At 37.7% G+C, this 23,480-nt stretch overlaps 1 protein-coding gene across 1 annotated transcript in view; it reads left to right on the forward strand.

Annotated features, from left to right (window-relative positions):
- Positions 1-20,245, forward strand: part of ANKRD50 (ankyrin repeat domain containing 50) — a 42,872-nt gene extending 22,627 nt beyond the window's left edge. Inside the window, exons 3-5 of the mRNA XM_065062099.1 lie at positions 2,761-2,990; positions 11,691-15,238; positions 17,253-20,245. Of these exons, the coding sequence (XP_064918171.1) occupies positions 2,761-2,990; positions 11,691-15,235 (3,775 nt within the window). The 3' untranslated portion in view covers positions 15,236-15,238; positions 17,253-20,245. The remainder of the gene's footprint in view (positions 1-2,760; positions 2,991-11,690; positions 15,239-17,252) is intronic.
- The last annotated feature ends 3,235 nt before the right edge of the window (positions 20,246-23,480 follow it).

The raw sequence follows: 23,480 nt of genomic DNA on the forward strand, positions 1-23,480 counted from the left end.
CAGTTAATATTTCTGTAAGCTAGGAAGAAATCACTTTGCCTTGTTTCCTGACTGCATATGTGTGTGTCTGTGTATATATCTATATATAGATAGATAGATATAGGTATCTCCATGTATTTTTTCCTAGTGGAATTTAAGTTATGTTAAGGTTCAGAAACAAAAGTATTGTGAAGTGCAGCAGAGTACAGGGAGATGAGGGTCTGTGGAATAGCTTTTTATGAAGCACAGTCAGTATGCTAGGACTCCTCTGCTTCAGCTCAGGGAGGCTGTTATAAAGTCAGAAGATTACAGATGGCATGGAGGAGGTGAATATGGCATAATTCCTTGCTGTCCTTCCAGTATAGAAGCAAAAGGCTGTCAAATGAAACAAGGATGTTTTGGATTTAGATCTACAAAAAAGTGATTTTTTTTTTTATTTTTTAAATTTTTTTTTTTAAATGTTATTTTTTTATGTGGTGTGTAACTCAGCTGCAAAAGCCCTTGCCGTGGGATGTTGTGGATGCCTGAGGCTTAAATTGGTTTGTAGAAGACTTGGACAAACCCATGGAAGAATGGTCACTTGAGGGATGTTACATGCAGAGACTGATTATCATGTTCAGAAGCTCCCTGGAAGCACTGTTTGCTGCAGTCCCTGGGAGTTCTGGGGAAATGTGGTTTAATTCTTGCCCAATGCTTGTGTTTGTTCTTTACACATTTGCTTTCAACCTTGTTTGGAGGCAGTGTGAACCTTTTGATTTGACCTACTACAGCCAACTGCTATGTCCTGCAGGAATTAAGCAGACTCCTTCCCAGACACGACGATTAGCTGTTCTAGGTGGGATTCTCAGCGAGTAAATACTGACACAAGAACATGGTTAGATACTCCTAAGATATTTTGTCAGTGTTTTGGTAGCATCACTCGGATTTTAAGTGAGATTTTAATTTAAGATACCATTACCATTTCTTCATATCTTGTAGTAACGTTTAAAAAGTAATTTCATATAGAGAACAATGTTTAAAGAAAATTTGTGTTGATAGAAAAATAAGTGTTGCGGGGAAAATGCTGTGACATAAATAGCTGAGAGGGCAAGGCAGCATTTTGGTGGGAGGAAAGAGTGGAAAATGTGGCCATTTCCAGCTGCCTCCTTTCATTGTGGGATTGGCATGATTTAGGAAAGTAATTTTAACCTTATGGCTACTTTAATTTCCTGTTCTGTAAATTGGTAGCTGCTTAGCTTCCCAGCTTAGTGAACAATGATTTTTAGTTGTACTTCAGGCATCTTCTGAAAGAGTAACTAGCTGTGAAAGTACCGAAGAATTCTAACTAGTATTGTGAATCTGGAAAAAAAAGAATGGGAGGGCTGAAGGGCATTGCAGATTTAAAATCCATCAAAGTACTTTTAGAACACAAGTATTTTGTACTTCCTTTTTATACCTTTGGGAAAATTTCTCCAAGTGTAATAGATCACCTAGTCTGCTTCACTATATTCTACTGTTACTGTTGGACATGAAAGGTGCACCACTCTGTTTCCATTTTGCGTCGTTCTCAGGCAGAAAGCCAGAAGATAAGAAACGTTCCACTAACAGTGTTTACGAATAATTTCTGAAGTGGGTTGTAGTCTTCCCTTAACAGGCAAGATTTGCCTTTATTCGAGTTTGAATGCCTGGTAGGTAATAATGTATTGACCAAAGTCTCCTGAAGATAAATTTGTTCAGTAAAACAAATGAGAAAAAATTATTATGGTCTTGAGTAAAAGAAAAAATACTTGTGCATACGTTCTGGACACATGGAAATAACAAGCCTACGAAAGACAGTGAACTGCTAGATAAGTGTTTTTCTCAACTCTTTTCATTTTCTGAATCTTTTTACTGTGAAGTCAAAGTTTGCTTGCCAAATGTATTTAAAGATAATTTAGTCAGTGAAACTTAAGAGGCCTAAATCATTGTGAAGTTTCTCAAAAATCAGTAGTGTAGCATGGAAATACTGGATAGAAACATGACAGTTATGTAGTAGCTATTCAGTAAGCTTTCTATTTAAAGATGCATGTAAGTGCAGAGTTAGATATATTCTGAACGAGTACTGTTAAGGATGGCAGCAGTACATGCAAATTTGTGATTTTCAGCTGTGTAGTCAGATGTGTTGATACAGAGGATGCAGATAGTCCTTTTGTAGTAATGGGAACTTGGCAATTTCAGTATGAATAAAAACTGATACATCAAAGTTACTACCAAATGCCTGAGTCTGCTACTAAATTAATTTCCATTTTATTTGTAGAGTTACGGTGGAAATTCTGTTCTTTGCAAAACTGGTATTCATTCGGGCGTGAACTATTTGAGCTGTGATATTTCATGGGTCTTTTATTTAGACTTTTGTTTCATGACCAACTATTGTTTGCTTTTAGTTTCTGGTAAGCAATAATAACAGCTGTGGCAGAGACAACAGTGATGAAGTTCTTAAACTTTAGGCCAGGAAGCTGCTTTCTTAGTGAAGCTGCATTTTTCCAAGTCTTTTAATGAGCTCTGAACAACATAATACTTTTAAAATGATGTTATAAATATTAAGTTCATGAAAAAGTAATATTGCCTAAGCAAGAATTACATCACTGAATGTTCAAACACTCTTTTTGTTAATTCAGCCTACCTCAGTATTTTCCGTAGTAACTATTTTAAAAAATTAACTTTGCAATTTAAGTTGATCATAGCTTCAACTTGAACGACTGCAATTGTCAATGTATTGTTAAATGTATTTAAAATACTGACCTTGTTTCGTGTTCCTTACAGGTGTATTCTACTCCCTCTGTTGGGAATGAAGCCCCCTCAGCAGAGCCTCTTCCTGCTCATAGATTCCATTGATGAGGGCTGTAATGTTTCCGAGGGTGAACAGACTTCTACAAGTTTATCTGGAACAATAGCAGAGCTTTTAGCTGGCCACTTTGAGTTCTTCCCTCCCTGGCTGCTCCTCCTGTGTTCTGCCCGCAAGCAGAGTAAAGCTGTTACAAAAATGTTTACAGGTAAGTACAGAGCATAGGAGGTGCTTGTTACCTGTGCCTGTAACTAGGATATAGCATTTACAAAACCCTCGGTGATCATTGAAAGCACTGAAGCATGCTTAGTTCTAAAATATGACAATCACAAAAATGGTATTTCTAAAAATCACACATTTCGGTTTACTGAGGACTAGAGAAAGCTTAAATTGGCCAAGTATGTTGGTGGTAAATTATGCCTTTGCAGTACATCTGCAAAGAACGGGGCTGCTCTGAGTTTTTCTCTTGCTTTGCTAGTTTTAAAAAGCTTTGCATCACTGTAGGTGATATGTAAGTACATAAGCATGTCAGCAGCATGCATTCATTCCTTACAACCTCAAAAGTTGTTTGTTGGTGTTTTTTTCCATCTCCAGTTAAAAATTCTCCCTTTATTTTCAGAAAGCAGGGAATAACCTTTGAAGGTGGAACTTCACAATGTAGATGTGGATTCTTGGAGTATACTTTTGGCAAATGTTGCACAGTAAAAAAATTCTTCACAGCTTCTTCATCCAGGCTTTATTGTGTCATGAGAACATTTCTTCACTATAATTACATTGTTACTGGACATTCTCTGAAATTTAATAAGGGGCAATATCTAGACTGGATTCCAGACCTATGTATAAAGCCTGTGTGTATTAAGGCAACAATTAGGACAAAAATGCGGTGTAGAACAGAGACCCATAGGCTTGTTCGTTTCTACAGTGGCAAAAGGTCAATGGGATAATTGCATTTTGGAATGAAGTACTGTATTAATCAGTGGCAGACGTGAACATTGGTATTTTGGAGTATGTGAGAACTAGAGGAAACTTTGGGGTACCTTCACAGAGCTCCTTTGGATGTTCATATGGGAATAGTTTTGTCAAAGCTTGGCTGATTAGATGCGTTGTCGTTGCCAAAAAAACAGACAGGACTTCAGAGCTGTTTTATTTCCTTTCCATTGAATCTTATAATAGTTCAGACTAGTCTTAAAAAATTGCTGTTGTCTTCTAAGTATGTTTCCAGATGGGATTCCTGACAGGAAAAATCAGCAGAACTAATGGATATGCCCTTAAAATAAATTTCATTTGAACGAGTTAATTTCTCATTTCCACAGAGGATGACTTGATGAATTGCATAAAGGAAGTTGCCTTGTGATATTATAATCATATCTTCACTGTGGAAAAGGTACAGCAAAGAAAAAACGAGTCCCAAAATAGTTCAACACAAATGGAGCAAAAATTTAGGGTCTATTTGGAGGAAGTGGTGCTTTTTCTACTACCAAAGAAAACTGTAATGTTACAGCAAATGTGACAGTTGCCCACTTAATACACCACTGGATGATTTTTCTGTTTACAGCCAATATTCAGGTTTGTGAGAGGTACAGTGACGATGTGAGGAGCGTGGCTGAACTTCAGATACATTGCAACTTTGTGTTGTAAAACTTAAGATAATGTTGATCTTTTATTCCATTCCCCCCACCCCACCTGGTTCTGACCTGTAAAGAATAGACTGTCATTAACACTGCTTCTGGGTCAAACTCTTCTCCTTCCTTGTGGTATTTGAATGTTTACTTTTAACTGAGCCAATTTATAAAGCTATTTAATTGGTAGACAGGCAGAATTCAAGATCAAAGATGAGTGTTTTTCACACTTGCGACTGAAGAAATAAATGGTGTATAATGTATGCTGTATTCTAGGACTCTGCTATACAGAATTACTTATACTTCCAGTTTCCCAGCAAATAGTTTGCAACCATAATGATGATACAATCACTGTACATTTTCTTCAAATGTATTTCTTTAATTTGGAACCAATAAGTCGGTTTCACTGTAACTTAGTAAGTTACATTGGAATCCTTTTAGGATTATTTTAGGAAAATGAGTCCCAACTGTAGGGTTTTTTCTGCTAAAAATTTTAGAGTATGATACAAAATATGTACTAGCCAATATTAATTTGCTTACAATCAGTTTATGTTAGGTTTCGCTTAAAATTTTCATGCAGTGAAAACTTTTCCAGAAATCTCCTGAAATGAGAGCTAAACCTATTTTTCAGAAAGTGTTATTGATTTGGAGCCAGATAGCTGCAGTGGCCTCATCCTGATGATGCTCTTTTTTTGGGTGTCCAGTGCAGACGAGAGTTTGTCTTTTGTCTTTTTAGCCAGAAATAGCGATGACATTGAAGAAAGCGTCCAGTCCTTCTTACCCACTGTCATTTTGCCACTGCCAGTGGTGAATACATCATCCCTACCACTCTAAAAATGAGAAAAGGAGGAGGGGTGTTCTATTTGGTCCCCTCTGTTACTTCACTTTTGTTGCTGACTTAGTTATGAAAGTTAAATAGTTGTGCCTATATCTACTGCAGCTTGTGTTCCAGGCCCTTGTGTATTCCCAAATTCTGTAGTAGCGCAATGTGGTCCATATTTTTCCCATTACTCAGATACTCAGCTTTCATTAATTAAAATTAAAAAAAAAAAAAATAAAAGGTTTTGCCTCTTGTGGCTGCAAAGACAACCTCAAAAATATGAACCAAACATAAAATGATGCCTGCATGAGTCTGTGGTCACCCTCCACAGTGAGCAAAAAGCCAGCCAATTGAATAAAAAAGGAGGGGAACAGATAACGCATGTCCTCCTGTCTTCACTTGTATGTGCTCTGTCACCAACTACCACATCATACCTGTTTGTTTTTCTTATGGACTTTTTCCCTAAATTTAACAATTCTCTTTCTTGTGCCCATAATTATCCACATTATCTCCCACATCATAATTTGCTATCATTTGGCTACAAGTATGGACAGTCAAGCAGCTCCATCAAATACAGTCTTTCCAATCTTTGTGTTATAGTATTACAAAATGTTTCCTTGTATTTTTAAATAATTTAAGTCCTCTAAACTGAAAGTGGCACTGAAGACACTTTTTTTGATGCTTCAGCTAATTAGCTAATAAAGATGCTTCTTTTAAAAATGATGCTAAGTCTTGAAAGCATAGCAGTTGTCCTTACAAAACTAAATTCCTTTTTTAAAGATGCATCTTGTTAGTTTAAAAACTTTGGGCTTTTTAAAATCAGGCATTTTTATTTAGATACATTTGAGTGAAAAGCAGATACTTTCTCATTAACAGCATGCAGGTAAATAGACAAAAGTGCTTATGTACAAATGCTCTATTTATTGGTTTGAAGAGGCTTTTTAATAGGCACTTATTTTTTTCTTTTTTTGCTACACACATAAATATCTGTGGCATCTGGCTTGATTAAACACTGACCTTAATTAAACACTTTGTTCATCCAAAGAATTCCTTCTCATGTGTGAGGCATGAGTGCACCAGTATGGTGCAACCCATGCAGACATCACATCTCAGGGAGCCATAGTTTTCATGAAGTTAATGTTAGATACTGGAAAGATATTGGAAACTACAATCAAAAGAATCAAAAATGTACATGAAAGAGTTCAGTCTAGCCTCAGAGGCAGCTTAAGCTCTATTCACGCACATATCCATAGGCAAAAGCAGACAATCTGTCATTCATTTTTTACTCTTCCTTTTATGTATTTTTCAGCTCCAGACAGCCAGTTATTATTTAGAGCTGATATTTATCCAAATTTATTCTGGATGAGAAATCATGGGAGTATAAGCCTTTCTCATATTTATCTACTTGCTGGTTCTGGTCTGAATAAATGTGGGGGGTTGTTTTACTTGTAGCCTTTCCTAAAACTAAAAACTAAGCAAAAATGTAAAAACTTAAGAGAAGTCTAGTAAGAAATTACAACCCAACTTCTCTGCACCCACAAAGCTGATACTGTTTGGTAATTGAATCTACTCAGGTAGTTGTATTGCTGAATCCTCAAATCAAATCAATTGCCCGATCTGGAAACAAACCTTTTCTCACCAGCTGCCATTCCAGAATATAAATGGTGTGACACCACTTTAGGAGAGATTGCTTCAAAAAAGAAAATCTGACTTGTCCTCGCATTTTTCATCATAGGTTGTATTTGGGTGGTTTCATGTTAAAGTTTTTGTGGGAGCTGGATTTTTACTATAAAAGATAATATTTATAAATTTATATAGTTGTAAAATTTACTTCTATAATAGTAAAGCTTTGAATATGTTTGTTTATTAGTTTGGGGGAAGAAAGTATTTAAAAGGCTTGGGAAATAAAATGGGAGTTTTTAATTACTGTTTTCTTTCTACTCATTAGCACTTTCTTCTGATTACCACTTTGAATTTCATATTTCTTAGCAAAAAGTTGTGTGTGCATTTTGAACTTACTTGCTTTGTAATTAAAGACAGAAGACTAAATTGTTCTAAATGGGCTGTTACCTGTAAGCCTAATTAAATGAACTTCTGTGCAATGACTTGGACCACTGAAAGAAGCAGGTTTCAGCCTCACTGTCTCTTAACATCTGTAGCAGGTGCAGTGAAATTTGTAATGCATGGTATACTGCAAATGCACTAAAAGCTAAGTATGCTGTTTGAGTCTTCAGGTGCATTTTACTCAGCTGGATATGTAATTCTTTTTGAGCAGGTGTGCATAAACGGCCATAGAAATACCTAGTTTAACATATGCTTGGGTCAGCAGTTAAATTATTAATGCCAAAACATTGCCATGCTTTTAATTATTTAGGTTCCTTTAAAGTTAACAATTCAGTTAAATGAAATATGTTAAAATGTATTTAAAACTTCTGTAATTTACTTATGTAAATGTATTTAAAGATATGAAAGTAGAAGGATATTTTTAAGTATTTACTGGAACATGCTAGTTAATAGCTTATTTTTTATTATTTAAAGTTTGAAAAGGTTGACATACTGTAAAAGTATTTATGCAGCCAAGACACTTCTTTTATTATTTGAATGACCCCCAGATTTGGCCAAGAAGTACATTTGGAACTGAGTTGTTTACAGAACTGCCAAGAATTTAATAAGTCAGGAAAATCCATATTGGAGCTCCCATTGGGTTGAAAGTTACATGTTGTAGGAAAAATTTTAACAATGCAAAAAGCAGGATCATAGGACTGCAAGCTCTGTCTGTTGCACTCCTGTTTTGCTGAGCTACAAATAGTTCATAGGAATGCATCTGAAACAAAATGAGCTTTCTCTTAATGTTTTGATGCTGCTTCTCCATGAAAGTGACTTATTGTATCTGGTAGAGTTGAAAAGCAAGTTTGCGGGATCTTTGTTTAGAAATGTAAAAAGACCTCATTTTATGTGCCCAGATAGATGTCTTGGCAAAAAAAAACCATGTCTTTGTTTTACTCCATCAAGCTAGCAACAAGAATTTGAGATTTTTTTTTTTTTTGAAAGATTCTCTCTAGAAGGCTTTTCTTTATTATTTGCTTATCATAGTATGGCATGGTGCGGTGGTTAAAATTAGCAATGTATTTCTGTTTAAAAGTTTGTTACAATGAAAGCTTGTTAATCCCAGCCTTTAAACAGCAGATTTGCCTTGGGATATGTGAAGATCTATATGACTGTAGTGTGCTTGTTTCTATATGAACTTGTCTGCAGATACGATTTCATTAAGAAGGAATATCTGGAAATATTCCAAAAGAAAAGAAACCAGTTTTAGCTTTCATGAACATACAGACACCCAAATAGTTTCAGTTACTGACTTCTGGAATATTCAGTGCTCTAAGTCTTCTGAAATTTATTTACTTGGCTGAAGTACTTAGTAATTTTGTATGTCTCAGGTGAGTACAGAGTAGGGCAATATTTTTAACCCTAATATGGAACAAGGTGATGATACAGCTGTACTTTAGGGGTTGGGAGGGGGGAAGCCAAACCACAAACACTTGTTTACTTTTTTGGAGGGTTTGGAGTTTTTTGTTTTGTTTTTTTGTGTGGGTGGCTTACTTGTGGTTGGTTGGTTGGTGGTGGTTTGTTGTTGGTTTGGGTTTATTTTTGTTTTTGTTTACATATATACATACATATTTATTTATTTATTTTAATTTATATCCAAAATGGTTCCCATTTTGGGAAGCAAAATAAAAATTGATATTCAAAGAACATTGCAAAATAAGCAAGAGGTTTTTTTGCTTTTGAAGCACACATACAGGGCCTGAGATGCTTACACAGTTATTACCGTTTTGCAAGTTTTCATGTTAAGGCTGGGAGTCAGGGGAGCTGAAGTGTAGTCATTAGTTGGTCAACACTGAAGTTCAGCTGAAATCTCAGGATTGCTGTTATGCAAATCAAGCAGAGGTTTTCTTGATGGGGAAAATGAAATCAACTACTGCGAAAACTGAAAAAAAAATAAATAAATATTTATTTAAAACAAAAATAACTCATGTAGGCAGATATATATCGGAAGGAAGGATGTGGACATGGGAGAGACTGAGGATGTTGTGAGGACAGTCATTTCTGACGAGACACGTTGAGGAGGAGTTTGCAGAGCTCTGTGCCTGTTCTCATTCAGCCAAGTGGCAAGTACATATCTGATTAGGAGAAGCAGAGAAGTTCAAAGAACTGGCAGGTGGGTGTATGCAGTGGTTGCATTTGCCCTGCGTTGAGCCAAACAGAGCTGTTCCCTGCATGCATGAGACAACCAAAGGGGCACTTGTGTCTGATGACAGTTCTGCATATGCATAGGACTGCATGCATGCACCAAGAAATGCTCTGGTTTTGATGCTTTTGTTTTCACTTCTGTAGCTTCTGAAGGATCTTAACGTAGAAACAGCCTTTCACTTGAAATGAAAGCTTGACATCTGCAGAATCACAGGGCACTGTCTGTTCTTACTCAGCAAAGTTTCTTATTTGGCATATGTGCAAGGATTAAGGGCTTTACAAAGTTGCATAAAGAACATTTTAATCAAATACACATTAAGTTATGAATTTATGAATTAGGCCATGCTGCAGGTCAGTTTAGGACATTACTTGAAGTAGTGACAAATTATGGTGGATAAAGATGGTTCTGTGTTCCTTTCGAAAGAAAAAAAAAAGTTTCTATGGAATGGAGAAAGATTTCCCCCAAATAATTATTTTCTTACTCCTTGCCTTCTCATTCAAAAATCTGCAAGTAGACAATCTTATTAGTGTGGCCTTAGCCTGAGAAGTGGCTGTGCCAAAGTGTGCTATCCAGTGATTTTATTTTGGGGAGGAGCATGCTTCTGATTTAGATGTTCTCTTTGATTTAGTCCTGTTAGATTTGTAATGCTACCATAATTAATATAGGAGGCAAAATATTTTTGTAATGCTGCCATAGTTTGCCTCTCAGTTCTAATCTGTTGTGTTTGTACAATGCTCATGTAGACTAACAAAGTGAGCTTAATGTCACTTTACAACCTCTGCTGAAGATGCTTAAGAACAAAAAATGCGGTTCTGTTATCAGGCTGAGTTTTTATTCAGAACAAGCTCACAGAGTGAGCAGTCTGATCCACAGAGTACATATATACAATAAAATCATAGATCTGAAAATAACATTCTTTAGAGTCTCACTTAAAATTATTTGTTCCATGGAGATGGGGCCAAAATTGCACCAAATGTGTTGCTCTGTCATTGCTTTTCTTTCAATACAGTTTGGAGGTTAGTAACTGCTGTGGTTTGAAAAACAAAGTTGGGTGTTTTTTGACTGATGAGCTGACTATAAGGAAATGCGTGCAATCTGCTACACTGAAGGAAGAGATTACAGTCTGTCCTTGGAGAACTGAGGTGCAGTTCTGGCCTAAAACACAGTAGTTTAAGCTGCTGTATCTGTGACCTCTGTGGTATTCCCATAGCTTCTGGAAAGGTAGTGTTCAAACAATTAGTCAAAGAAGGTGCTTTGGCACTACCACAGTAAATGTTTTGGATGACCGAGATAGCCATGTAGTCCACACAACTGTAGCATCATTTTTATGTTCGTTCTGCCTCGTTCCCAAGAGTCTTATTGGTTACTGAGGCTGCCCTATGGGCTGGTAGTCACATGCTGCTAAGAACAGTGTTCTTTGCTCTGGGGGGGTCGTGTGTACCTGTATAGGGAGCACAAATACAGAGTATGCATGTATGAAATAATTTCTCTTTTTCCTCTAAAGAGTAAACAAGTGGGAAAAACAATGGGGTCATATGACTGAGAAAACCTGTTTTCTTATTCAGTGAACCTCCTACCAAAGAACTGAAGTGTTTATCTAAAACTCAGTCCTGACTTGAAAAACTAGGTAATTTTCAGTGAACAGAAGTGTAAAGATAATTAAACCTATTTTTGAGCGTCTCTCTTCTGTATCATAACAGCTTTTAAAAGAAACTAAGGTGATCAGGATAAAGTGATTTATGTGTATTTCATCATGCATATGCACCAGGCATGAATAACCTCTTCTGTAATGACATTAACATAATAGCTGTCTTAATCTAAATAGCTGAAAATTATTTGAAATTCCATTTTTAACCACATTGGAGAAGGGATTATTCCTTTAATAATATAATAATACTTAATCTTATTTTGGTTGCAGTTCGGGTGGTTTTGCTCAGGTGTTGTCCAAGGTAGATAAACAATGCCTGATTCAAAAGGATTTTTAAAATTTTCTTTGTTATTAACATCTGTTTCTTCTTATAGTAGATGATGATAAAAACGTGTATATTATCAAAGTTCTCTGCTATTATTATTAATTTACATTCATTATTTGTATACACAAAATATATTATTGCAGGTGTTCCCCTACCCAGAAATGTCTGTCTCTTTTTTTTTTTATAAAAAAATTGAGTTAAGCAAGACTTGATCAGAAATAATAACTTTCTTCCTTTTTGATAGGTTTTCGAAAAATAAGTCTGGATGATCTACGGAAGGCTTATATTGTGAAAGATGTGCAACAATATATTCTGCATCGTTTAGATCAGGAAGAAGCACTGAGACAACATCTTACAAAAGAAACTGCAGAAATGCTGAATCAGCTTCACATCAAAAGCAGCGGTTGCTTTTTGTATCTGGAACGTGTCCTAGATGGAGTTGTGGAGAATTTTATTATGTTACGGGAGATCCGCGATATTCCGGGAACATTGAATGGCCTATACCTTTGGCTCTGCCAGAGACTTTTTGTGAGAAAACAATTTGCAAAGGTCCAGCCTATTCTTAATGTAATTCTTGCAGCCTGTAGGCCGTTAACCACAACAGAATTGTATCACGCAGTATGGACCAAAAATATGACGCTGACGATGGAAGACTTTCAACGCAAATTGGATGTCCTGGCAAAAGTCCTTATTGATGGACTTGGAAATACAAAAATCTTGTTTCATTACAGTTTTGCAGAATGGTTGCTAGATGTAAAGCACTGTACACAGAAATACTTGTGTAATGCAGCAGAGGGACACAGAATGCTAGCAATGAGTTACACTTGCCGAGCGAAGGACTTAACACCATTAGAAGCTCAAGAGTTTGCATTGCATCTAATTAATTCAAATTTACAGTTAGAGACTTCTGAGCTGGCTCTATGGATGATATGGAATGGCACACCTGTCAAAGACTCCCTGACAACCTTAATTCCTAAAGAACAAGAAGTATTGCAGCTGCTGGTAAAAGCTGGTGCTCACGTCAACAGTGAAGATGACCGCACATCCTGCATTGTTCGGCAGGCTTTGGAGAGAGAAGATTCCATTCGTACCTTATTAGACAACGGAGCATCGGTAAACCAGTGCGATTCCAATGGGAGAACGCTCTTGGCCAACGCAGCGTACAGCGGCAATCTCGATGTTGTTAATTTACTGGTTTCAAGGGGAGCAGATTTAGAGATAGAAGATGCTCACGGGCAAACAGCACTTACCTTAGCTGCTCGGCAGGGACATACCAAGGTTGTCAATTGCTTGATTGGATGTGGGGCTAATGTTAATCACACTGATCATGATGGCTGGACAGCATTGCGATCTGCAGCGTGGGGTGGGCACACAGAGGTGGTTTCTGCACTCCTTTACGCCGGAGTCAAAGTGGACTGTGCAGATGCTGACAGTCGAACTGCACTGAGAGCAGCAGCTTGGGGAGGACATGAAGATATTGTACTGAATCTACTTCAACATGGTGCTGAAGTTAATAAAGCTGATAATGAGGGCAGAACAGCTCTGATTGCAGCTGCATATATGGGGCATAAAGAGATCGTGGAGCACCTGCTGGACCATGGTGCAGAGGTAAACCATGAGGATGTGGATGGAAGGACCGCGCTGTCTGTCGCTGCACTTTGTGTGCCAGCAAGTAAGGGACATGCCTCAGTGGTTAGTCTTCTAATTGATCGTGGTGCTGAGGTTGACCATTGTGATAAAGATGGCATGACTCCACTGCTGGTAGCTGCTTATGAAGGACATGTAGATGTGGTTGATCTACTTCTAGAAGGAGGAGCTGATGTTGATCACACAGACAACAATGGTCGTACACCACTTCTGGCAGCAGCCTCCATGGGCCATGCTTCAGTTGTAAATACTCTTTTATTTTGGGGCGCAGCTGTTGATAGCATTGATAGCGAAGGGAGAACAGTTCTGAGCATAGCCTCTGCGCAAGGCAATGTTGAAGTAGTACGGACTCTGCTGGACAGGGGGCTAGATGAAAATCACAGAGATGATGCAGGCTGGACACCTTTGCATATGGCAGCTTTTGAAGGTCACAGGTTGATATGTGAAGCTCTTATAGAACAAGGTGCTAGAACAAATGAAATTGACAATGATGGACGTATACCTTTCATATTAGCTGCACAAGAAGGTCACTATGATTGTGTGCAGATATTACTGGAAAATAAATCCAACATTGATCAGCGAGGCTATGATGGGAGAAATGCTCTCCGGGTTGCTGCTTTAGAAGGTCACAGAGATATAGTTGAACTACTGCTCAGTCATGGAGCAGATGTAAATTACAAAGATGCTGATGGCCGGCCAACACTTTATATCTTAGCGTTAGAAAACCAGCTTACAATGGCTGAGTATTTTTTAGAAAATGGTGCAAATGTAGAAGCAAGTGATGCTGAAGGAAGAACAGCACTCCATGTTTCCTGCTGGCAGGGCCATTTGGAGATGGTACAGGTGCTGATTACATACCATGCCGATGTGAATGCTGCAGATAATGAGAAGAGATCTGCTTTGCAGTCTGCTGCATGGCAAGGTCATGTGAAGGTAGTGCAGCTTCTAATTGAGCATGGAGCTCTGGTTGACCATACATGTAATCAAGGTGCTACTGGACTCTGCATTGCAGCCCAAGAAGGGCACATTGACGTTGTCCAAATATTACTAGAGCATGGTGCTGATCCAAATCATGCCGACCAGTTTGGGCGCACTGCTATGCGTGTTGCAGCTAAAAATGGACACACTCAGATTATTAAATTACTGGAAAAATATGGTGCGTCTACTCTGAATGGTTGCACTCCATCTCCAGTCCACACAATGGAGCAAAAACCCTTACAGTCAGTTTCCTCTAAAATGCAGTCGTTAACAATGAAGTCAAATAGTTCAGGGAGTACTGGTGGGGATATGCAGCCTAGTATGCGTGGCTTATCTAATGGGCCTGCTCATGCCTTCAGTTCTCCTTCAGAGTCACCAGATTCTACAGTTGACCGTCAGAAGTCATCTTTATCAAATAATTCCCTGAAAAGTTCCAAAAATTCTTCTCTCCGCACCACGTCATCAACTGCAACTGCTCAGACAGTGCCCATTGATAGTTTCCACAGCCTGTCATTCACAGAGCAAATACAGCAGCATTCCCTGCCACGCAGCAGAAGTAGGCAGTCTATTATTTCTCCTTCTTCCACAACTCATTCCCTAAGTCAAAATCATAACTCACCAAGTAGTGAATTTGAATGGAGCCAAGTAAAACCTAGTTTGAAATCAACTAAAGCTCATAAAGGAGGGAAAACAGACAACTCCAGCAAATCTGGGTCAGCTGGAAAAAAAATAAAACAAAGTAGTTCCTCCCAACCAAAAGTGTTAGAGTATGAAATGACTCAGTTTGATAAGCGAGTACCTATTGCCAAATCTGGGACAAATGTGCCACTTAAATCAATGCCGGCAGAGCCACAGTGCAAGATTTTGGTCCCACCAGCTCAGCAAGAAGTTGGTCGATCTCAGCAACAGTTCCTAATTCACCAACAGAGTGGAGAACAGAAGAAGAGAAATGGAATTATGACAAATCCGAACTACCATCTTCAGAGCAATCAGGTTTTTCTCGGCAGGGTTTCAGTCCCGCGAGCAGTGCAGGACAGAGGGCATCAGGAAGTCCTGGAAGGCTATCCTCCCGCAGAGACAGAACTCAGCCTTAAGCAAGCCTTAAAACTTCAGATTGAAGGTAGCGACCCCAGTTTCAATTACAAGAAGGAAACACCGTTATAAAAGGTAACCTATGCAGTCACAAATGAAGCAAATGCATGTATTTCATCATGTGTATTTTATGTACGCTAAAAATACGCTTCATTTTAGTTTATCATTGGAATTGTTTTCTTAACGCAAATCATGAATGTCATGAATGGCAGATATTTTTGATGTTGCTTAAAAAGCATCAATCTTAGAGAAATTGGATCACTGTCATATTTTCTGTTGAATCCTGATTGCTCAAATTTTATCCCACTGTCTTTGATATGTAACTACAAGTTTCATATAGCATTGATTTTGAATTTTCTTTTCGAATGTGAGGACAACTTGAATTTTAATGTGTGATACTTTCAGATGCTGTAATTATTTCATTTTTTACAAATATGCTTTTGGCATATTTATCTACAAAGGTAAAAGGTAAAATACTACACTAAAGCCTTAAATTTATATTCTGTTACTGTGAAGGTAACCCTCTTATAAAAGAGAGAGCATTCCTCAGAGCACAGTTATAGTCCATGTTATGGTACCAATTTTCTGACCGTTTTCTAGTTCTTAAGTGGAGTTCTTTTCTTTTTCTCCCTTTCTCCCCCATATCGAATTTAAGCTGAAAAAGAAGTTTTATGTAGCTTTTTCAGACTTAAATTGTCAGTGAGTCAGCTAAAACAGCCTTCTTTTTCTCCCTCTTCTTGATGAGGTCTATCTTTTTTAGGATATTGGGAATGTGTTAATAATTAATGTTTTATATTTGAATTTCAAAGAAGCAGCATCTTTATGAAATGTGTGCACATCTCTTATTGCTTATTTTCTTATTTCTGAAACCGTATTTTTTGTTTGTGTAAATGATGCGTTTTTTGACAGAGCAGACTGCTGCTCCTGAGAACAAGAATGTTCTTACTAGCTGACTCAGTTCTGCTGCAAGTCATCAAAGACTGCAGGTTTCTAGGACAATTGCAGGTGGTGCAGAATCCACAAACGGGAGATTTTCAGCTGTCAAAAACACATAGACAAGTCTTTTTTTTTCCTGAAATAACCTGGAAATGGATTTCACTTTAGTGGAATGACTCTCTCTCTGGATGTAGCTGAGGTCTGTTGTGAATTAAGGTGTCGTGCAGGACTCCGAGATGTTTCCTTGGGTTCTACATCATGTCCAAGAGAGGATTTAAATCTGTCTGTAATCTTTTTTCCTGCCTCTGTAAAATGGATTAAAATGTATAATTAATAATTTTATTCCCTAACTCTACCTGCACTTGATATGTTCAGTGCTTGCTTTCATGTTACATGTTACTGTAAATAAATTGTATGGTTCCAACCTAGGATGCATTGATTTGACCTGACTTGTCATCAAAAAACTAATTTTGATGACCTTTCCCTCTTTGTTGGTTTTAAAATACAAAGAAAGTATGTATAAAAAGAAAAAATTAACATTTCACATATAATTTTAAAATTCTAATTGGGCTTTGCTTTATCTGGAATAAATAGTGCTTTATTGCAAATTCAGGGGTTTCCTCTGTGGAGTACTTGTTTATGCAAATGGCTAAACACATGAGGTGATGGATAACTAAATGGTTCCTTTAGCTTTTTCTCCAATGATTTTTTTGTAGCTTCATTTTAAATATGGAAGTTTCAAACAATTTTGTGTGGATTATGAATTGCTTGGCGCAGGCTATAATTTACCTCCTTTTGTGCCAGGTCTCAAGCACAAAAACAGTAATTTCCCTGACCGGTGAATAAGTTAGTCACCTGTGGAGAATCACATCAGAAATACGCCAGTGGAGCACCTGAGGAATGGTTTTCCTTCCCCAGCTGCTGCTTCTGAGCTCTGTTCAGAAAGCTGTCCTGCTGGGGCGACCTTGTACCTGCTGTGGATGGTAGAGAGCACAGGGAATCTAATCATGGCATTTGAGTTAGGCAAGAAATAATTTCCATCATTGCTATGTTGTTGTGTGCTTTTAATTAGAATTTATATAGGTCTCTTTCTGACAACACTGTATGTATTACGGAATATTTCAAAACTTAATGGTTTTTTTTGTACTTTTAGGCCAATTCCATGATGCTGTGAACAGAAGTGCTTCTGCTCCGAATGATTTATCAGCTGGCTGGGATGAAAGCATACAATGCTTGTTTAGTCCACCTAAAAATTCAAGAATGTGATTACTACAGTACAGTTACCTTAATTACTGTAACGTGCCTACATTTTCAGGCTGCCTTCTCAGTATAACCCTCTGTGCTTCAAAAGTTTATTTTGTGTACTTTGTATTTAATACACAGAATGAGCACTTGTTTTTAATTGCAAAAAGATAAATGCTGTATTTCCCTGACAACAGCTGAAAATCGTAAGAACAAGGAATTCTGATTTCCTATAACAGAATGCTTGGTAGAGGTGCATGTGCCACAGTGAACTGTGTATGGAAAGGCAGTGCTTTTTGTATTTATTTTCCTGTGGCTGAAGAAAATAAGCAAACGGTTTGTCACATTTGCATTGTTGTAATGTATGGTCAGTTCCCTGTGTACTTCAAAAAATTCTCTCAAGAAATACAAGTCTTGTAACAGTATTTTATAAATACTGCACTTGTGTGTTCTGTTTGTGTAATAGCTGTTCAGTGGTAGCAAAGGAGTCATACTACAACCTTCTGCAGTGTCTTTGGGATTTTTAAGAGACAAAATCGACTCTCTGCTACTATGGCACCAAATCTGGATGGCAGACTGTGACCACTGATAGCAATAGGTCTTGGACACCTGTTCTTAAATAGCCTCTGTTATTGTTATGGTAATGAGGTAAATGAATATGGGTATCTTTGAGGTGCTAAAGTAAAAGGTCTGATCCTGCTTTCATGTATATCTTTATATGTTAGAAACAGCTCTTTCTTTTTTCTAAGGTAAAGGACTGTATTGCGAATGTCGGTAAAACAAACCACAGAAAATACACTGTGTTAATTAGGCTGAGAGAATATACAGTGAGAGTACAATGCAAAAGCAAATAGTTAGTAATACCATTGTCTGGGAAGTACAAAGATTACTGGGTTAGTCCTGTCCTGAGACAATAACTCTTTAAAGCACAAACTTGTATGGGTGTGGTGACTGCTTCAGATGGATTAAGTAGAGCCAGCGTGAGTCTCTCTGTACCTGGAGCATGGTTAATCAGCAGCCTTGGATAGTGCATCTACAGATAAGTGAAAGCTGGCTCCTCACTCTGCAGCTTATACAAAGGAGAGCAAAATCAAGGCCATTGTCATGAAAGTGAACAGTATGATTTTTCCTTTAAATGGGCACATCTTACTTGCACAGCTCTATGAGGGATAGAATGAAACAAGTGGTTATTTTCTCCTAAGAATGCAAGCTATATTCTACTATTCACCGTTACACAGCCTTGCTCTTTAGAAAATAAGCCTATTTTTGTATGTATTTCTTCTAAAGGCTTGGGATTCATCTTTTTCATACTCTAACTCTGATCATTCCACAAATAAGATGATAGAAAGCTGAGGTTATTTTTAATAGAGGATTAATTAGATGTATGGCTTATCTTTCAACTTTGATAAATGGCCCCTGGATGTATATGTAGTGCATATTCTGAGGCACTAAAGGGCTCAGTGTCTTGTTATTATGATTAACAGTCATCAGAGCATTTTTCAAGTTAGATTTTTTTTTTTAAATATCTCACACCTTCATTCTTATTCACTTGTTACTAAATGTAAAAAGAATCTTTTATAGTCAGGCATTCAGCATGTAGTAAAATTAGATGTTAAAAGTTGACACATGGCAATATTGATTATTCTGAATGTTTCATGTATTGAATTTCTTGTCCCTGTGGGACAATTATAAAATAAATGTAACAGGAGTCTGGCAGAAATGGCCTTAAGAGTTAGTGGCTCAGTGAAGAGAGAGTACCAAAATGTTCTCAGCAAACTTGTTCCGAACCTCAAGTACAGTACACTTGCAATACTGTGCAAGAGTACAGCTTTTCTTAGTTATTAGATGTATGTTTTGTTCTCTAGAAAGGGATCCCTGAATGCTGACATTTTTCTACTGACCTTGACTGTCATTGGGATTATATTTATTTAATTTTATTGTGGTGTTATTAATTGCACCTTGTGGACAGAGGACATAAGAATATGGCCAGTTTCACAAGGGGCCACAACTTATAGGTAGCCTGATGGTTTTTGTGTGAATAATATTTACATTTGAAATGGTTGGTGGGGAAACCTTGTGTCCAAATCAGCAGAAGTAGACCTGCTGAAAATGTTTTCAGAATCACAATTCTTAACAGATTTTGAATATCAACTTGGAACAGAGCATGGATTGCTCTAAAACATCTGCTTTCTCAGAAGGTCTGTGTAATTCCATGTTGCTGTTATGTGTGGTTTTTATATACCAGCATTTGTGAGGGTTTTGCATACAAAGAAAAGTTGCTGTTCCCCCTGTTGTTTGCTCTTTCACGTCTGTACAATCAAGTAGCGGTGAATGGAGTTGCATCACTGTGACTCAGCACAGTTTCTTCTGGCAATATAGCAGTTCTCAAAACCTAAAATTCCTGAATAAAACACGAATCCTCTTTTTCTTCATCCCATTTCACTGGTCCTTCCAAGGTCATCTCCACAAGACACCTAAAATTCTTGATGGGAGAGCTAGGGAAAAAGCTCTTCTGTGGACACTGATATCATTACTGTATGCATGTGGAAAAACTCTTCAAAAGAGAAATGCATTAAGACATATAGAGGCACAATTGATACATTTTTGTCTTCTCTGTGATCAGTATTGAAAACATTACCATTTATTTAAAAATAAAAAGGTATTTTCCCTCATCAGTTACTCTGCTATGCAAATGTCTGTTATGCTTAATATTCCCCATCTGAACTCCTCAGTTAACTTGGTTTGCAGATAGACTGTTTTTCCTGGAGTAGGTTGTAAATAGCCTTTAATGTACATTGAATGAATTTCACATTGTAAAATTTTTATTTTATTCCTTGTATTATATTAAGCAAAAATCCCTGTGTATATGAAAGTGCATAATAAATATATTTGCTTTTCAGCAGACATCTAACTGTTTTAATTTTACTACCTTATTTCCTGGGACATCTCAGGAGAAGGTTGTTACACTTGATTAACATTTATGTAGTACTTGATGAAACACAATGTGTACATGCAGTGGGAACTTTGGGCTAGCAAAACTCAGACTGTCAACATTAATTCCTATGACTCTGCTTATCAGTCGGCTGACCTTTTTCACACTATTCTAAGTTAACCCAGAGCATTTGCCGGAGAAAGATCACTGCATGTTTTTTTCTTTAAAATTACCATTATATACTGTATATACCAGGATGGCAAATAAATATTTCAGTTGCTTTAAGTTCTTTACCACTTCAAATGGTATTGATTAATTGTCTCTGTGATCAGCCTTTATCTGTAGTATTTTCAGTTTAAGCAAAAGCTTACTTACTGATGGTGGCTACTCATTTTTCTTGAAAGGCAGGAGAGTGAAGTTTTCCAGTCATAGCAATTACCCCATTTTCCCCTGTGATCTTTTCTCACTCTGCTTTAGGTATTATATACCAATCTCAGTTTCTCTGCAGACACTGAGAGTGGAGGAGGAGGTTGGCTGTGCCTTCTGCAAGAGCTGGGTCAGGTTTAGCTCCACATGTTCTGGTTCAGGCTGATTCCAGCTGTGGGTGCTCAGGGGTCAGCTGGTGACATATTACAAGAATGAAGAACAAAATTGTTGCTAACTGATGACTTGTGTTCTCTGTATTTCTCTGGTTTCTCAGAATAACTATTGACCCTCTTTTGTGAGGTTCTTTGTCTGAAATAACAAAAGTATAAAATGCGTTGGTTCAGCAGCTATATTTCATTGTGGCAAACAAGTATTTTTACTGAATTAATCTTTGAGAAGTTTTATTATGTTCCAGAGAAACACATTTTCTTCAGATAATCAGTGCAAAATAGTTAAATAAAATTATTAAACATCTGGTTTTAATCTCTTATTCTATGAAATATAAACAGTCACGCTTGATAATGCTTCAAACCTGTGAGATCTTTACAACTATTTGACTCGTGTATCAGATGCATGTGACTGTGACTGGTTGGCACAGTCAGCTAAAGCTTTTCAGTTGGAGGCCCTTTGAGAGACAGCAATGAAAATTTGGCATTGATCTAAATGCTTACTTTATATGGCACAGAGTCACAGAAACAGGGTATGGAACTGAGAAAGCTACTTGGCAAATCATTTTATTAAATAAGTTGCCAAATTTATATGTAGATAATACAAACAAATTGACCTTTAGAATAAAACTCTAATTTGCTGGTGTCCTGGAGAGACCTACTGTTCTCACTTCTGTTCTTGCAAGTTTGAATTAGACTGGCCAAGTCACAGAACTGCAATTACAGGTAGGTTTTAAACTAGAAAAAAATTAACTTCTAACGGACACCAGTGATAAAATCTTGAGTCTTCAGGAATTTGTTGTGCATCCTTTTGGAACTATTTCTTACGAGCTTAAGAACACGGTAGATGATTTTGTGGTTTGTTTTGGGATTTTTTTTCATCTCTGTGCCTCATTAGTTCACCTTGAACTCCCCAGTGTGTCCTGTAGGTTCCTTTTTGGGGCTTGTTGCAGTGTTTGCACAGGGGACTGCTGGTGCCGCAGCAGTTTTCAGCCATCGCTCTTGTGTACCCTTGAAAAACTGGGAGATGGGAAGGATGACGGAGGAAATGGCTATGCCAAACAGATCTAATCAGAAAGATAATTGCTGCTTCTTTGAATCTGGAAGGTTTCAGGCTTTTATCTCTGGTTTAAGGCTTTCTTTCAGTTGAAGCAGTTTCAGGCTTTATGTCCGAATCCCTGCAGGCTCCCGGGCAGAGGGGCGTTGGGTCTGTAGCCAGAGGGTGGGCAGCCCAGCACCACTCATCCTGTCAGGCAGATGTGCATGTCAGGTAAGAGTCCATCTTTGCTGAAGGACCACATTTATTCAGAACACAGTCAGCTTTTTCAGAGGGGAAAATATATTCTTCTTCGTGAGAAACTTTTTGAAGAAAATGTTTTTTTAAAGAAACGGTACATAGCTTGTCTGCCTATCCTGTTTGTGGGGACTAAAATATTTGGCTTTCAATTCCACAACCGTGTTCAGAGTTGTTCTCATTGCATTAGTCTGCTACAGAGGGTCTTGTGCTTTACTTGCTGCTGGCCTGTGCTAAATAGACCAAGTTCCAGAAACCTGCACCTCAGTATGTTTACTATTTGTACATTATTTTTATTTTTTAAATGATAGTTTGCTGAGTTAAGATGAGAAGTCTGACTTGCATAATGCAGACAAGCTGCAGCCACTTCAGCAGTGGTTTTCCAGCTGTGGTCTGCAAAACCATAATGATTCATGAATGAATTTTAAGGGCTTCATAAAAAGGTAGCCAAAAAAAAAAAACAAATCTATTATCAGATGACTTGAATTCATAAGGGTGTCTGCCCCTCCTTGCCAAATGCTCTCAGAGAGCATTTGCAAATCAAAAAGCCTGAAAACCGCAACTCTAAATTTCAGCTAAACAAGGTAATGGCTTTAAGGCTAGAAATTTTTGAATCACAAGTTGGTTTGAGAGCAAAAAATAGTGTAAAAAGTTTGAAAGCTGCTGTTCCAGGGGTCTATTGCAGCTTCTTCAGTCAATGCCTGGCAGCTGAATTGTGATTTGATTTAAAGACACAGTTGTATTTCTAATTCACTTTTGTCCATTGCAGGCCTAGGACAGATTGTGAACAGTTTCTGTTGGGAAACAGCACCTGTACATAGGCTGACGTATTCTTTTTTTCTGCAAGCAAAACTATTCCCAAAAAGGGAATAAAGTACCATACAGGAAAGTGTTGGTCAAGTTAGCAAGTAAGGGGTGTAATAGCAAGGCCAAACCAGGGTATCATAATATTTTCATTTGACCATGTCGTTAAAGACTTCCCATTTTTTTTGCTGCCAGAATGTCAATGATCATGTACATCGCCAGGTCTGTACTGAGAAAGGCAGTCTATTTTATTTGGAAGTGCTAGAGAGGACAGGGAGTTTGTGAAGAATCCTTTGCAAGATGGTTGGTGTTTTACTAAAGGGGCTTGCCAGCAGAACCACCTCTCAGTTCCCAGTGACATTATGGATTTCTTGGTGACACTGTTACTTCAAAAATACCAAGACTGCAGAGAGGAGAGTCTGGGAGACAGAACAAGATGTTGGATCTTTCTTGTGGTGTTTTGGTTTGGCGGGGGGCAGGAGGGGTGTTTTTTGGTTTTCTGTTTGTTTGCTCTTT

This window comes from Columba livia, chromosome 4, assembly GCF_036013475.1.
Source record: "Columba livia isolate bColLiv1 breed racing homer chromosome 4, bColLiv1.pat.W.v2, whole genome shotgun sequence".
Taxonomy (NCBI): domain Eukaryota; kingdom Metazoa; phylum Chordata; class Aves; order Columbiformes; family Columbidae; genus Columba; species Columba livia.